Source organism: Eschrichtius robustus, chromosome 14, assembly GCF_028021215.1.
Source record: "Eschrichtius robustus isolate mEscRob2 chromosome 14, mEscRob2.pri, whole genome shotgun sequence".
Taxonomy (NCBI): Eukaryota; Metazoa; Chordata; class Mammalia; order Artiodactyla; family Eschrichtiidae; genus Eschrichtius; species Eschrichtius robustus.
In genome coordinates, this window is record NC_090837.1 from 17,842,938 (window position 1) to 17,860,934 (window position 17,997).

The window sequence follows — 17,997 nt, forward strand, 5'->3', positions numbered from 1 at the left end:
TTCCATATCTCCTCTCTTTTAACATACACATTTTATTCTTTTAAAAGTTACCTTAGAGATTACAATATGCATCCTTTACAAGTCAATGCAAATTATTATTTTTACTATCCCCAATAATCCTAGAATCTTAAAATATTTTAACTTTATTAACCCCTCTCCTTCCTTTTGTGCTACTCTCATACATTTTAGTTTTACACACACTTTAAACTCTAAAAACATATTATAGTTTTTTATGGTCAACATTCGTGTATTTCACATACACATTTACCCTTTATGATGTCTTTCATTCCTTCCTGCATTTCCATCTGGGGTAATTTCCCTTCTGCTTACAGTAGCTCCCTTTAGTATTTATGGTAATGCAGTTCCACTACTGACAAATTCTCTCAGTTTTCGTCTGAAAATATCTTTATTTCACCTTCATTTTTTTAAATTTTATTTTTTAAATTTTTTTTATTTTTTATTTTTTTAAACATCTTTATTGAAGTATAATTGCTTTACAATGGTGTGTTAGTTTCTGCTTTATAACAAAGTGAATCAGTTATACATATACATATGTCCCCATATCTCCTCCCTCCTGCATCTCCCTCCCTCCCACCCTCCCCATCCCACCCCTCCAGGTGGTCACAGAGCACCGAGCTGATCTCCCCGTGCTATGCGGCTGCTTCCCACTAGCTATCTATTTTACATTTGGTAGTGTATATATGTCCATGACACTCTCTCACCCTGTCACATCTCACCCCTCCCCCTCCCCATATCCTCAAGTCCATTCTCTAGTAGGTCTGTGTCTTTATTCCCGTCTTGCCACTAGGTTCTTCATGGCTTTTTTTTTTTTTCCCTTAGATTCCATATATATGTGTTAGCATACTGTATTTGTTTTTCTCTTTCTGACTTATTTCACTCTGTATGACAGACTCTAACTCCATCCACCTCATTACAAATACCTCCATTTCATTTCTTTTTATGGCTGAGTAATATTCCATTGTATATATGTGCCACATCTTCTTTATCCATTCATCCGATGATGGACACTTAGGTTGCTTCCATGTCCTGGCTATTGTAAATAGAGCTGCAATGAACATTTTGGTACATGACTCTTTTTGAACTATGGTTTTCTCAGGGTATATGCCCAGTAGTGGGATTGCTGGGTCGTATGGTAGTTCTATTTGTAGTTTTTTAAGGAACCTCCATACTGTTCTCCATAGTGGCTGTATCAATTTACATTCCCACCAACAGTGCAAGAGTGTTCCCTTTCCTCCACACCCTCTCCAGCATTTATTGTTTGTAGATTTTTTGATGATGGCCATTCTGACCGGTGTGAGATGATATCTCATTGTAGTTTTGATTTGCATTTCTCCATCACCTTCATTTTTGAAGGAAGTTTTGGCTGAGGAAAGAATTCTAGGTTGGCAGCTTTTTTCTCTCATTACTTTAAAGATGGACATTTCATTGTCTGTCTTTCTTTTTTCTTAATCATTTATTTTAATATGTCACAGTCGTTTCGTTCATATTACTGCCCCTTTAAAAATGTGGTGCCTTTTTCTAACCTCTGGTTGCTTTTAAAATTTTCTCTCTGTCACAGGTGTCCACAGTCTTATACTGATGTGCAAAGATACGTTTCCTCTGTACACATCCTGCTAAGTTGTTTGAATCTGTAAGCTGCTGAATTTCATCATTTTGTAATATTCTTAGTATTATATCCTCAAATACTGCTTCTTTCCCATTCTCTCTCTTCCTTTCTGGGAGTCCAACTTTACATGCGTTAGACCTTTTAGGCATGCCTCACGTGTCTCTAACGCCCGTATTTCTTTTTTATATTCTTTTTTCTCTGTATTTCGGTTTGAGATGACCTTCTGACCTGCTTCCCTATTCATTAATCATGTCTCACATTGTGACAATCTGCTACTGGTTCTAACCACTAGGTTCTAATTTCAAATACTTTATGTTCTAGAATATCTGTTTGGTTTTCCACAATACATTCAAATTATGCTGAAACTCTCTATTCCTCCATCTAATTATTTTGTCCATCTTTTCCTCTATTGTCTGGAACATATTATTTACAGTTATTTTCAGGTACTTGTCAGCTAACTCCAATATCTGATTCATCTGCAGGTCTGCTTCTATTGCCTTGTTTATAAGTCACGTGATCTTGCTTCTTAGATGGAAAATCATTTTTTACTGTATGGTGAAGATTGGAGAGTCTCTATATACTGTTATTTTCTACCTGCAAAAGAGACAGAGGGCTCCCCTTATTCTCTGCTGCACAGGTAGAGTGGGAGTTCATCACCCAACAGGGGGTTGAGCTGGGCTGGTCTGGTCTGCCATTTGTGTAGGACTCAGTCTGCCTCTGGTTGGTCCCTGTTCCCAAGGCCTGGCTCTCCATGGAGTTCAATGAGATCTCTGTCTCCTCAGCACTGGATTCAGTTCTGCCCTTAAGAAGTCTTCAGGATAGCTCTTTGGCCCCCGGCCCACTCGAGCTTCAAAACTTGGCGTGTGTCTTGAGCAGGGGACTCATCATGTTTTGGGGGTTCCTCCAGCTTCATCGTTTGTTTTTTTTTTTTAATATGTTTGATGTTATAATTTTATTGGTTTTGGGGGTTTTTGGGGGATGGGAGGGTGAGGGTTTGTCTGCACCGCACGGCTATGGGACCCTAGTTCCCTGACCAGGGACTGAACCCAGGCCCTTGGCAGTGAGAGCACGCAGTCCTAACCACTGGACCGCCAGGGAATTCCCAGCTTCATCGGTTTACTCCAGATCCAGAAACCTCTTCTGGTTTTTCTGTCTCCCAGAAGCAGCCTCCTGCCAGGGGCCAAAGCTGGATTCTCATCTGCCCACCACACCTGGACCAGCCGCCGCCCCAGGTGATAAGTGGTTATGGCTCTTCAGTGGGGTTTTCATCTCTTGCCTGTTCTGTTTTTGGATTCCTGCCACAACAGGTGTACATTTCAATACCGTTTAATACCGCAAGGCTGTGGGAGGTTTCAATGTGTCTTCCAGAAGCTCTTGGCCTGCCTCTTCAGATCCCCGCCCAATGTCTTGCTGGGAGAACCAGCTGTGGGTTTGAGGCCACCCTTTCCCACCAAGTCTCCAATTTGTCACTCTAGTAATGTGTGACCATAAAACTTTGCTAGTTTCTCTTTCACCCAGTAGCAGCTCCCTGCCTCGGCTTCTGTGTCCAGAATCAGCAAGCTTCTGCAGAAGATAAAATGGCTGGTAATGCTGAGTGCACCTCTGAATGATTCTTCCTCCTCTGGAATTTTAGTCCAACTCTTCCTCACTGATTCCAGAACACTACAGAGCTTTAAAAATATGATTTTTATAGTTGTTGTCAGCATCTCTAATAAACTATATCTTGTAGTACTAATTACTTTTGACGAATTTCTAAGATATCTAGTAGTCTTAATATTTCCCAAAGTACAGTTTAAATATGCTTTTGAAATAAAAGCATTGATAAAACAGTCACTTCTTACCTCTTCATAAAACTTCACCTGAGGTACAGCTTCATTAATTTCATTCAAACAAAAATCTTTAAATAGCAAGAAACCTAAAGAAAAAGAATAAAAAATTTCAGGGTGGGCGATGAATGTAAATTTTATCCCACAGGGTGTTTTCAAATTCATTTGTTTCAACCTCTTCCTCCCCTCCCCTTAAAATACAAAAGGGGGTTTCAAGAGGCTACTTAATGCCTAAAAGGAAATAATCCAGGTATGCCTAAAAGGAAATAATCCAGGTAAAGTAAGAGGATCACACACCTAGTTCCTTGCTTTGAGGTTCCTTCTCTCTTGGCAACCCCCCTCCCACTTTTAAAAAATGCACAATTAACAGTGCTAGTGGTTACCACCACTTAGTGCTACTGGTCACCAGAACAAGTGGAAGATTAACCAAAGAAATCAGAGATACAGGTAATACAGAAGTTGGTAAGAGTCACCATGGAGCTAATAAATGCTACGCCCACAGAAACAGAACTAAAACTCCCTTAAGAAAAAAAAAAAGAAGTACTTTCCTAACCTTTCTAGCCTTTTCTCTCACCACTTATTAGCTCAAGTCCCTCCAAGTCCCTACCAAATACCTCGTGCCAGAGCAGATCACCCATTCCCAGATGGTGCTTTTCTCCTTCACAACTCCACGCCTCATCTTCAAGCAATCAGTACCTTCTGCCCGGGATACCACCCCCATTGCACAGTGCCTGTTACACAGTGGGAGGCCAATAAATATGTGTTGAAAGAATGTTTGTTTGCATGGCCCTTCCAACATGCCTCTGCCAAAGTGCTCACCCTGGTTAATTATCTGATTTACAAGTCTCCCACCCCAGTACCAAACCCAGTGGCCAGCTCAATGCCACGCACCTAGTCAAGCCTCAGTGAATGAATGAAGCTGGAGAGGACAAGCTGACACCAGACTGAGGGCAGAGATACTGGAAGACTACGAAAAGTCAAAAGCAATGAGAAGGTCCAAACAATTAAAGGATTGTTAGGAGAGACAGAAGTCACAGAAAAAAAAAGTGAAGAAAGACTCACAAAAAGTCTAAAATGTTGGGCAAAGGTAGATCAGAACTCCCCAGGTAGGACAGGAAGGAAGCAGCTTTGACAAGATTTTCATTCAAGTTAACGTAAGAGTTATATAACTTGAGCTTGTCTGTTGTTGCCCCATAAATTCCCCTCCATGCTTCCAGGAACATGACCTTTGAAAACGGTAAATGTTTGTTCAGTGGAACTAGAAGAAAGGTATTTGGACTACTTGGTTAAATAGGCAAGACCAGACTAACAGGGGCTGGGTGCACAGCTCCAGCAGGAGCACGGCCGTGCTCATATTGTCAAGGAACTGCAGCGAGGCCAACATATGGAGGGAGTAGGGAATTCAAGAAGCAGATGAGTAGGAAGAACTGAAGATGTGAATCTCTACCGATTTGCATGTTAATATTTTTATTTTAAATAAGAGAAAGGTTGACTTTTTGTTCTCATTCATTTCAGAGTAATTTCCGATTTCCCTTGTCATTTCTTCTTTGGCTCATGAGTCATTCAGGAATGTGTAGTTTAATTTCCAGATATTTGGGAGGTTTTTTTTCACGTATTTTTGGGATATTGATTTCTGTTTAATTCTGTTGTGGTCAGAGAACACATTCAGTAGGACTTCCAATGCTTTTAAATTTATTGAAACTTGGTTTTGGTCCCAAACTTGGTCCCTCTAGGTGAATGTTCCAAGGGTACTTGAAAAAAAAAAGAAAAACAGTATATAGGGTGGAGTGTTTCATTAAATAAAGTAAAAAGGCAATTAGGCCAAGTTGGTTGATAGGGTTGTCCTGATCCTCTAAATCTTACTGAATGTCTATTTATTCTCTCCATTATCGGTGGAGGACTGTTGAAATCTCCACCTGTAAATTGGAAGGGAGGGGAAAGAAAGAAGGAGGAGGATGAAGAAAGGGAGTTGAATGAATACACATCCAACTTAATATGTTGTTACCTACTTCTTTAATGCAATTTCCATCATCAATGTGTAAGATAAGCCAAAGAATTATTTGGAACATCGTATAGGGGGAAAAAAACAGTATTTTCCTCCTGTCTGTACATAAACTGAAGCATTACTTTCTATCACAGCAGCTGTTAAAATGGAGCAGCCAGAAGAAAGATATTTTGCCTTTTGGATACATCCTAGATCATTGTGTTCCAGGCTGAATGCAATTTACCTTCATTAGACTTAAATTACATTAAAAAAAAAAAAATGAAGCATTACTCAGATTAGAACAAAAGCTAAAGGGCAAAAATAAGGAAATAATTTGCCTAACTGGTTCACTTCATTCGTGCGATTTCTCCAGATTTCAAAGAATAAAAAGTAGTGACCCAACACCTGCTTACTAGGTAACTGTGGAATGTGTTTACCCTTGTTTCTATATTTGAACCACTGCAAACTGCCTGAATACTGATTAACTTCCGAGTGTATGTAATATCCAGGAAAGGCAAACTATCCCAATTTGCCACTAAAATATTTTGCAAAAATTAGTAGAAAGAATTGTATTATCTTTTTTTTTTAAATTAATTTATTATTTATTTATTATTTATTTCTGGCTGTGTTGGGTCTTCATTTCTGCGCGAGGGCTGTCTCCAGTTGTGGCAAGCGGGGGCCACTCTTCATTGCGGTGCGCGGGCCTCTCACTATCGCGGCCTCTCTTGTTGCGGAGCACAGGCTCCAGACGCACAGGCTCAGCAGTTGCGGCTCAAGGGCCCAGTTGCTCTGTGGCATGTGGGATCCTCCCAGACCAGGGCTCGAACCCATGTCCCCTGAATTGGCAGGCAGGTTCCCAACCACCGCGCCACCAGGGAAGCCCTGTATTATCTTTTATAAAAGATCAATTAAGAACTTTTGAAAGCATTAAATATGCGTGGTTTCTATAGGAAATTGAAATATAACCACCTAAAAAATTAAAAAGAGGGAAAGAAAAATATGAAAAAAATCTTGTAAGAAATAATACCTGTCCTAGGTTTTACCAAGGAGATTCAAACACTGGGAAGGAGGATAGACTGCATACCTGCAAAAAGTTCCTACCAAAATTTACTCATTTGACAAAGCATTTACTGAGTGTCTACTAAGAGTCACCGTGCTATATGTTGGTGAAGACAGAGTTTTTCCATAAGAGACTTGTGGGTTTGTGTAAGGGGCAGACAACAAAGTAGTAAACAAATGAGATAACTGTAATTTATTGTAAATGATATAAAGGAATTAAATATGATGCTGAGATCAATGATAAAACAGAATGTCAATAAGACCTCTCTGAGCTGTGGGATAAACAAAGTACAAAGCATTTCAGATTAGAAAAGGCCAGGATGCCTAATCTCACACCTTCTATTCAATATTGTGAGGTCTTAGCCAGTGCAATAAGAAAAGGAAATAAAACTTACTAAAATTGAAAAGGAAGAGTTACAATTAATTTTCTTCCTAGACAACGTGATTAACTATATAACAAATCCTATCTACAAAGTAACTACTAGAATATATAAGTGAATTCAGGAAGATCCATGAATGACCATAAAATACAAGGTCATTTAGCTAAAAGAATCAATGACATTAGATACACTCACATCACACAGTTTTAAGGTGGAATTCTGAAACGAGTCCATTTGGAATAACGTCAAAAAAGAACCAGTACTTAAGAATAAATAAATAAGAGATATACAAGGCCACTAAGTGGAAAACTATATAATATGACTGAAAGATATTAAAGAAGATCTAAATAAATGGAAAGATACAGTCAGTTCATGGATTGGAAGACTCAGTATTGCAGAGGTTAATTCTCCCCAAATTGATCTATGGAGTCAATGCAATCCTAATAATAATCCCCATCGGCTTTTTAAAGAAACTGACAAGCTGATTCTAAAATGTATATGGAAATGCGAAAAAACTGGAATACCCAAAACATCTTGAGAAAGAAGCAAAAAAGTTCAAGGACTTACACTGCTTAATTTCAAGACTCATTATACAGCCATGGTAATCAACACAGTGTGGTACTGGCATAAGACTAAATCCATGAAACAGAATAGAGGATCCACAAATACATTTATATGTGTTCAACTTATTTTCTACAAAGATAGCAAAGCAATTTATTAGGAAAAGGAAGTCTTTTCAACAAATGCTAGAAAAAACTTATATCCAAATGGGAAAAGAAAAAAAGAAACAAATTTGAAAAAGGCCTATATCTCGTTTATGTATACATTAAAAAAAACAAAAAACCTCTTACAAATCAATTTTTAAAAGGAAACAACCCAATAAAAGAATGGGCAGGGCTTCCCTGGTGGCGCAGTGGTTGGGAGTCTGCCTGCCAGTGCAGGGGACACGGGTTCGAGCCCTGGTCTGGGAGGATCCCACATGCCGCGGAGCAGCTAGGCCCATGAGCCACAATTACTGAGCCTGCGCGTCTGGAGCCTGTGCTCCGCAACGAGAGGCCGCGACAGTGAGAGGCCCGCGCACCGTGATGAGGAGTGGCCCCCGCTCGCCACAACTAGAGAAAGCCCTCGCACAGAAACGAAGACCCAGCACAGCCATATATAAATAAATAAATAAAAATAAATAATTAAAAAAAAAAAAAAAGAATGGGCAAAAAATGTGAACACTTCACAAAGGAAGCAATATGACTAGCCAATAAGCACATTAAAAGGGCTCAATACCGTTGGTCATCATGCAAATATAAATTAAATCACTTTGAGATACCACTTCATAACCACTAGAAGGGCAGAGTTAAGAAGACTGATAATATCAAATTTTGGCAACCAGAAGCTTTGTTCGCTGAGAAGCATATATAATGTTTTGGACTCCTCGTGCCTCTGAATCAACAGGCAAAGAGGGGAATTACTGTGCTGGCTGGGATGATTGATGGGCTGTGACTCCACAATGGAGGGAAGGGGAAAGAAGGAAGAAAGGAGGAGAAGAATAAAGGAAAGAAGGGGAAGCTCTTCCTTAGCATCAAATACCAACCAAAAACTATAGAAGGAATGATGGAGTTAGAAAATCAATAGGTGCCAAAACCAGGGGGCAAAAGTTTGATAAGGAACAAAATATTTACACAGTCTCAAGAGTAATTTCCCATAAATTACTTATTATTTACAAAGGGAAAGTAAAGACAGGCCACAGATTTGGAGAAAATATTTGCAATATACATATCTGATAGAGAACCTGTATCCAAAGTATACAAAGAATTCTCAAACCCAATGATGAGAATATAAACAATCCAGTATTTTTAAAAATTGAGCAGAAGATTTGAATACTTTCACCAAAGATGATATATAAATGTAAAATAAGCACGTGAAAAGATGTCCAACATTGTTAGTCATTAGGAAAATGCAAATTAAAAACACAGTGAGATATCATTATATACTTCTTAGAATAGCACAAAAAAAAAAGAGAGAGAGAGAGACAATGCCATTGCTGACGAGGAGAGGATGTGGAGTAACTGGAACTCTCATAGACTGCTAGTAGGAATGCAGCCTCATTCAAAAACATTTCTTTAAAGTTAAAATATCCATTTACCATTCAACCCAAATAATCACACTCCTAGGTATTTTACCCAATAGGAATGAAAATTTATGTTCACACAAAAATCTGAACACAGATACTTGTAGTAGCTTCATATATAATATCAAAAAACTGGGTATAACCCAAATGTTCTTCAACTGATGGCTGGATAAACTGTGATGTATCCACACAATGGAACACTACTCAACAAGACAAAGGCATGAACTACTGATACATCCACTATAAGTGAATCTCCAATGCACTGTGCTAAGTGAAAGAAACCAGACCCAAAGGCTACATGCTGAATGAGTCCACTTATGTGTCATTCTGGAAAAGGAGGAACCATAGGAACAACGAGATCAGTGGTTGCCCGGGGTTGGGGTGGGGTGTGGCGGTCAACCATAAAGGGCACTAGAACATTTGCGGAGGTGATGAATTACTCTGTGTCTTGACTTTGGTAGTCGTTATACAACTTTATGCATTTGTCAAAACTCATAGAATTGTACATTGTAGATGGTGAGTTTTACTTAAATTATACCTCAATAAACCTGACTCTTCCTGCCACCCCACCAAAAACAAACAAACAAACAAACAAAAAACTGGTGCTAAAGAAGAAAGAAAAATAAGATTGGGTACATACAGCTAAGCCAGGCATAAGGCTCAAAAAATGTTCCTGAATACTGGCTTTAAGTCAATCACAAATTGGGATCTAAAATTTCCAGAAGCTAATGCATGATCACTTACATCGTTGTCAATCTCTACAGGATGTTTTTCATAAAGCACAAGTTTGTATGGAAGATAAACTCACTCACACACAGAGGCATGGGACTAAAATAAGTAATTACAAAGGTTCTGGGTAATGCAGAGGCTGGAAACAACTACTCTGACACATTCAGGATACACAATAGTCTTTACAAGTGAAAAGAAAGGAAATCTTAAATGATAACTAGAAAAGCAAACTCAAAAATACAGAAAAAAAGCATACACATGTAAAAACGGAAAACTCCCACAGGGCACCATGCCCCTCCTAGATGAATAATACTAACTTAAATTCCCAATGAATAATTCTCCCTTTCATTTCTTCCAAGTCCCAAGAGGAATAAATAAATATAAATCAAAATGAATATTTAGTTAATTATTTTTATCTACTTCATGCAAACCTTAAATATATTTTTTTATTTGACTCTGCTTATCAAACTAGAACTTTCACTTCCTGACTTAAAACTTTACAGAAGAAAATTAGTAACAAAATTGTAAATAGGTCTTCTAAATATCCAAATTATCTACCCCACCTCCAATTTAAATTCAGCACATACGTGCTCAACAAAATAGTCTTAGATTAATTAATGAGATCACTCATTTAGATAATGGAGAGATTTGGGGCCCTGAGTATTAACAGTCTAGTAGACAAAAGCACAAATGGTAATGAATGTGGCCAAAGAAAAATTCAAAGAATGTTCCGAGCAATTGGCTCTTACTTCAAAAGGGAACAAAGGAAATTGGGACTGGGAGGAAAATGTGAAAATTCAGTGGCAAGAAAAGTATATCTAAACCCTTGCAATAGTTGGGATTACTTTCAGCCTTTACCAACATTATGAAATGATGGAAAAGAAAAAAATTTCTGGCTATGCACCATGCCAATACTCTTTCCAGACTGGGGTCAATTTTTTTCACTTATAACCATTTAATGCACATCTAATAGTAAACAAACAAACTGACAAAATAAAGTGAGATTTAAAATAACTTAAAATAGAAATATTATTCCAACAATCCACCTGATTTATATTTCCCAAAGACGTCTCAAAGAACAATGATTAAAGCTGGCAGTATGGAAATTAGGGTATGTGTGTACATCACAGATTAAACATGGCCAGGACAAAGTGGGGAGGGTGTGTAAAACACACTGGGTCTCAGCAATCCCACTACTGGGCATATACCCTGAGAAAACCAGAATTCAAAGAGTCATGTACCAAAATGTTCACTGCAGCTCTATTTACAATAGCCAGGACATGGAAGCAACCTAAGTGCCCATCAACAGATGAATGGATAAAGAAGATGTGGCACATATATACAATGGAATATTACTCAGCCATAAAAAGAAACGAAATTGAGTTATTTGTAGTGAGGTGGATGGACCTAGAGACTGTCATACAGAGTGAAGTAAGTCACAAAGAGAAAAACAAATACCGTAGGCTAACACATATATATGGAATCTAAGAAAAAAAAAAAAAAAAAAAGGTCATGAAGAACCTAGGGGCAAGATGGGAATAAAGACACAGACCTACTAGAGAATGGACCTGAGGATACGGGGAGGGGGAAGGGTAAGATGTGACAAAGTGAGAGAGTGGCATGGACATATATACACTACCAAACGTAAAACAGATAGCTAGTGGGAAGCAGCCGCATAGCACAGGGAGATCAGCTCGGTGCTTTGTGACCACCTAGAGGGGTGGGATAGGGAGGGTGGGAGGGAGGGAGACGCAAGAGGGAAGAGACATGGGGACATATGTATATGTATAACTGATTCACTTTGTTATAAAGCAGAAACTAACACACCATTGTAAAGCAATTATACTCCAATAAAGATATTAAAAAAAAACACACACACACACACTGGGTCTAACCATAATTTTAACAAGGAACAAACAGAATAATAATCAACCAATTAATGCATGTGTGTTCACTTGGTGATAATTCATGAGGCTGTGCACTTGGACTTGAGCACTTTTCTATACATATATTCCATTAAAGGTTTATTTAAAGCAAAAAAAAATCAACCAATAAGTTTTTTGTTTGTTTGGTTTTGGTTTTTTTTTGGCTGCATTGGGTCTTCGTTGCTGCGCGTGGGCTTTCTCTAGTTGCAGTGAGCGGGGGCTACTCCTCGTTGCGGTGCACGGGCTTCTCATTGCGGTGGCTTCTTTTGTTGTGGAGCACAGGCTCGAGGCACACGGGCTTCAGTAGTTGTGGCTCGAGGGCTCTAGAGTGCAGGCTCAGTACTTGTGGTGCACGGGCTTAGCTGCTTCTTGGCATGTGGGGTCTTCCCAGACCAGGGATCGAACCCGTGTCCCCTGCATCGGTAGACGGATTCTTAACCACTGCGCCATCAGGGAAGCCCAACCAATAAGCATTTATGTCATGGTGCTATAAGTGTAAATAAAGGGGTTCTCAGAGCAATTGCAATCTGATTGGAGGTACTGATAGACATACATAAAAGATAATACCTAACTGCGTTGCATTAGTTAAGTGCCATACTCGCTTTGCAGGGAGAGATGCATTGCTTCCTAGATCATGGCACGGCCACCTCAACATTCGTCCAGTCTCCTTTCCCATTCGTCCTGCGTGCTGCTGCCTAGATCTGACCATGCCGTTCCCTTGCTTTTGAACTCATCATTGCACAGAACGCTAGATAAGACCCAGCCTCTAACATCTGCACTGCAATGCACGCCCCGCTCTGCCCCACACCTCCCCAGAGCTACAGCGCCCACCCGCATAGCATGGCCGGATGCAAGCGCGGGTCGCTCAACACGCCTCTGTGCCTTCACAGACGCTCCTCACTCCACCTGAAACAGACTCCCCTTCTCAGCGCCCGCTCCCTTCCTGCCAACCATCTCTCCACCCGCTTCCCCACCCCCACCCTTCTCATTCCCTCCAGACTTGACCTGGTTAACAGCCACTTTACCTTCAGGACCTCAACTGAGCATCACGTAATGCAGTAAACTTCGAAGGACTCCCCAGCCCAGCCAGGTGGAGGAGCTATCCCTCTTCTGTGCTCCCACGGCCCTGGGTCCTTAGTGCTTTCAAGGCCACTAACTCGCAACTATCTCTTTTTATCTTATGAATGGACAAAATGGCTCAAAGTTGTAAAAATAAATTAAAAAGGTATAAAATGAAAAGTTTCCTTCTGGTCCATGTCCTTCATCTTCCCAGTAGCGCACCCACCACCATCACCTCCAAGGTAATGGCTATTACTGGTTCCTTGTATCTTTTCAGGGAAGTGATGTGTGTTACTTCTTGGCCAGGTGCTAAGAAATCCATGTGACTCCTTCACCCAGCTCGATGCAGGAAACTCTGCAGTCCTAGGGACACCAGCGCCACAACATGGCAAGAGCTCGGCACGTGGAGGGGGGCCTCCTGCTAACACTGCACTGCTACGGATGAGAGAGACACTCCCATGTGTGGGTCTCTGTTATAGGCGCTGTGTCACCTCCTAACACAGCACAAAGGCAGGCGCAAAGACGAACTCTTATTTCCTACCATACTGTCTCCGTCAGCCTTTTTTTCATAACTCGAGACCTTGGAGATCTTTCTATACTAGTCACGAAGAGCTACCTGGCCGCTCCTTACAGCTGCGTTATTCCAGCAGATGGAATGTCAGAAGTTACATAACTTGTTTCCTAATGGTGAACATTTGGGTTGCAGGAAATATTTTGCTTTTACAAAATTGCTGCAATAAATAACCCTCTCCGTACATCATTTCTCATGTGTTCAAGCCTATTTGTAGGACACATTCCTCCGAGCGAAACTCCTGAGCCAAAGGTTATATAGACATTCTGTTATTTTAATAGACCCAGCCAAATTAGCCCCATCCGAGCAGTACCTGTTCGTACACCCACCGGCAATGCATCAGCTCCTGTTTTTAAACCCACGGCCATACCAAAAGTGTGTTATTAAACTTCTGGATCTTGTGACAATTTGAAAGATTAAGAAAAATAATAATAGTTCAGAGTAATTTGCGCTTTGCCAATTTTTAATCAAGTCGAAAATCTTTTCACATGTTTAGGTTCCATTTTTACCCTGGGTTACAGGTCTTTGCTCACGAGCATGTCCAGGGCTCTCTGTATTGAGGTTTGCTACTCAGCACCGCTGCTCAAGGAATCCTTCGGGCCCTCCACCTCTTGGGTACTGGTCCTGTCGGCATGATCAATGTGTCCATTTCTTGTTCCTTGTCTGTTCCTGGCGTTCAATGGCAATACTTCTAGTATCTCCCCATTAAACGTGACGCCGGCCTTGGGAATACACAGCGGCATAGTGTTAAGAAAGGATGCACCTCTAACGATGTCACCAAGGAGTTGTTTAGTCAGGGGCTCTGGGAGGGAAATGGCCTGCTCTTGTGTGGTTTTCTCTCTAATCCTCAGCACAATGGCCAGGACTTAATCGTCTCAATAAACATTTGATAAATTTACTAAGGGAAGATCAGTATGGCTCGCGCTGTAGCCACAGATGGTTCCGGGAAGAAGTGAAGTACAGGCCAGGTGTGGAGAGATTAATGGGCTACAGAGTCGAGAGAAAGAACAAGTGGTCAGAGACAGGAAATCTCCATGGAGATAAGGAAGGAGTGAGAAGAAAGAAATTGAAGAATCTGGACAGAGCACGTTCCTATGGGGAAAAGGTGGAAGGAATGCTTTATCCCACCACCGAGGCTTGAAGGGGCGGGGGGAGATGGGCTTCATCCGGCAGGCTGAGGGGATCCGTCTAGAAGAATCCCAGTGCTAGGTATTTCTCAGTTACACAATGCTTCGCGTGTGCTGAGAGCTTCGGAATGCCAAAGAGCCTGCTGGGGAATCGTTTTTAATATAAGTGGGCAATTGTTTCATGAAAAATTAAACTCAGCTCTCAAATCCAGGGCGGAAGTTTTTAGAGCCGGGCCTCTTCTCAACACGGCAAAGCTGAATCCTTCCTTCCTCTTCCTTAGGATGCTCATCTGCCACCGCATCTGTGCCCAGATGACCCTTTCATCCTCATCCCATCCCTGAAGCCGACCCATAACAGGTACAAAGTGTTGACCCCTATGTGTTAACGGTGCCTGCCTACCACCTGGCTCTGAATATTTCTACCAGAATGTGAAGATGTCGGCAAAAGCCTTCAAGGCTCAAAAAAGTAGAACCTTGATAGCGGAACACCAGGTGATGACAGTGCCACGGCCAACCCTCTGGGGCAAGAAGGCCCACAGGCCGCTGTTGCGGCACCTCCAGTGACTGGTGGCTGGAGTTGCTTGCCATATCTTGACGTGAAATCTCATGACTATGAAATGATTTCTTACTAGAGCAATGAGATGGTTTCTGATTATTTAGTCCAAATCCATTTTAACTTGTAGCCAGCTGACTCTAGTAATTTGTTAATTAAATGACATAGGTATGTTTAAAAGTTAGATGGTGCATTTACGTGTTGTAATTTTGTACGCTCGGGGCCTTATACCTTCTGCCAGGAGTGGGGATGTGGCGGTGGGAAGTCCCTTCCCCCCTTTGTGCGTGGTGGGGATCAGTACCCCGCTGCTCTCCCGCGAACCGTCTACTCAACACGGCTGCCCACCTGAGCCCTCTATTTCTGTGGGTGCTCATGCTAACACTCGTCCCAGCCGCGCACAGATGCCCACGAGGGCCACGACGAAGGTGATGGACGGGACACTGGGTGTATCACTGGTGGGCCATGACTTCACCCCTGGAATGCTCTCCTCACGCTGAGAAAATAATCACAGAGCATATAGCTATACTCCTACTGTTTACACAAAATGCTACAAATAAGAGTTTTACAGTAACGGCAGTTGAAAGGATTTCACGCTAAAGCAAAAAGACAAAAAAAAAAAAGAGTCAATTCCTCTGCTGTATAAAATACTGAACTAGATGCTTTCTAGTCACAAAGAGGAAAACAGCATCAGAGGTTATCTTTAGTCTCAAGGAATCTGGATTCCAGTTAGAGAAACCGCACGGAAGAGGCACCTGGAAATCCTACATTTGCCACAGAAAGTGCCAAGTAAATGGCACATAAGGAACATCAGAAAATGGACTGTTCATGGTTCAGCTAATCCCTGAATGGCTGGATCTTTTGTTGTTGTTGTTTTTTCGGGTTTTTTTGGCCGTGACGCACGGCATGTGGGATCTTAGTTCCCCAACCAGGTGTCAAACTCGCACCTCTCCCCGGCAATGGAAGCACAGTGTCTTAACCACTAGACCACCAGGGAATTCCCAAATGGCTGGATCTTTGAGAAAAGCACAGGCCAGAAGGCGGCGTCCCACAGAGGGAGACAGAGCGTAAGACTCATCGGTGGAGTAGACGCTAGAAGAAAAAGACAAAGAAAAAAAAGACTGAGGCCAGTTTGGGTGACTTGAATGACAGTAACAAGAGGGACTTTGTCCTGCAGTGGGGGTTTAGGACAGGTTTAGAGCATGAAGGTGACGTGATGACATGATGGTTTCAATTACCCCCGTCACTTCATCTTTCTGTGCATTAACTAGTTCCTTTCCTTTCATAGTTTTGAATAATTTAAGGAAATATACTTTATAGAATGTATTCATTCCCCTAAGTCAGGGGTCCCAACCCCCAGGCCACGGACCAGTACCGGTCCATGGCCAGTTAGGAACTGGGCCACACAGCAGGAGGTGAGCAGTGGCGGGCGAGCGAGCGAGGCTTCATCTGTGTTTACAGTCGCTCCCCATCACCTGCATTACCACCTGAGCTCCGCCTCCTGTCAGATCAGTGGTGGCATCAGATTCTCATAGGAGCGTGAACCCTACTGTGAACTGCGCACGTGAGGGATTCTAGGTTGCGCTCTCCTAATGAGAATCTAATGCCTGATGACCTGAGGTGGAGCTGAGGCGGTGATGCTAGCAGTGGGGAGTGGCCGCAAATACAGATTATCATTAGCAGAGAGGTTTGACTGCACAGGGACCATAATAAATCAACTGCTTTCAGACTCATATCAAAACCCTATCAGTGAGCGACAAGCGAAAACAAGCTCAGGGCTCCCACTGATTCTGCATTATAGTGAGTTGTATAATTATTTCATTATATATTACACTGTAATAATAATAGAAATAAAGTGCACAATAAATGTAATGCGCTTGAATCATCCCAAAACCATCCCCCTCCCACACTGCCCCAGTCCATGGGAAAACTGTCCTCCATGAAACCGGTCCCTGGTACCAAAAAGGTTGGGGACCGCTGTCCTACATTATAGAAACTAATTATACTATCCCCTAAATGGCCTTTGAGTTCTCCTTGAGTCTTCTTTTCCCTCACTCCCCACGTTCACTAGCTGACCTGTTAGGTTTTATCTTCAGAATAAATCTCAATCCACCCCCACCCCCCCCCCCCCCGTTCTTGCATCTCCACTGTCCTCGTCTGATGTAAGCCAGCACCGCCTGGACGGCGGCAGCCTCCAAATTCATCTCCCTGCTTCCACTCTCCCACTTTTGACTTGGGTAATTCATTCGCCATAAAGAGGCTGGAATGATCTTAAAACAAATCGGACGTGGTCAAAACCTACCAGAGCTTCCCATTACATATAAAATAAAATGCTGATTCCTACCCACCTCTCTCTCTGCCTACCTTGGCCTCTGGCTGATTCTGGAACCTGCTGTGTTCTTTCCCGCCCCTGCTGATTACCATGCTGTTCCCTCTGCCAAGAATGCTGTTCCTTCTCGGCTGAGAACGCTCTTCCACCTGATCCTCACGGGGGCTCTTTCTTTCTCAAAACCAATCACTTCTTCAAATCACTTCCTCAAAGAAACATTCCCTAAATAACTAATTTAAGCAATAACCCAGTCAGTCTCTTTCCTGTCACCTGCTTTCATTACCCACTTATCCCTGATAAGATGCTTAGACCCGATTCATATTCATGACACCCCGGAGTCAGATGGTCCCCACACCCCACCCATGGTCAGTACGCCCTAGACTCTGGCTCCTATGGTAGCCAACAAGCTGGGTGGTTTTCACCAACTCTTTGTGCTAATGTTCCTTGGTTTCCTGATTGACAAAACAAAAGGACTGGGATAGATACAAATCTAATGTTTCATTTAAGCCTAGCACTCTGTGGTTTCATGAATTAAACTGGGGTTGGTTTTATTTCATTCTTTTTTGCTGTTGCCCTTATTGCTATTTTGACAGAGGGAGACGGGGGAAAACACATAAAGAAAAGAAAAAAAGAGTAAAGGAAGAAAGGTGGGAGGCAACAAAGGAGAAAGAGAAGGTGGAGAGAGGGCGAGGGCTTTTTGGAAACCACT

The 17,997-nt window shown here is 41.7% G+C and overlaps 1 protein-coding gene across 1 annotated transcript in view; it reads right to left on the reverse strand.

Annotated features, from left to right (window-relative positions):
• Positions 1-17,997, reverse strand: part of LOC137776429 (G protein-coupled receptor kinase 3) — a 124,874-nt gene that overhangs the window by 65,136 nt on the left and 41,741 nt on the right. The window contains exon 3 of the mRNA XM_068562906.1: positions 3,469-3,542. Coding sequence (XP_068419007.1) covers positions 3,469-3,542 — 74 coding nt within the window. The remainder of the gene's footprint in view (positions 1-3,468; positions 3,543-17,997) is intronic.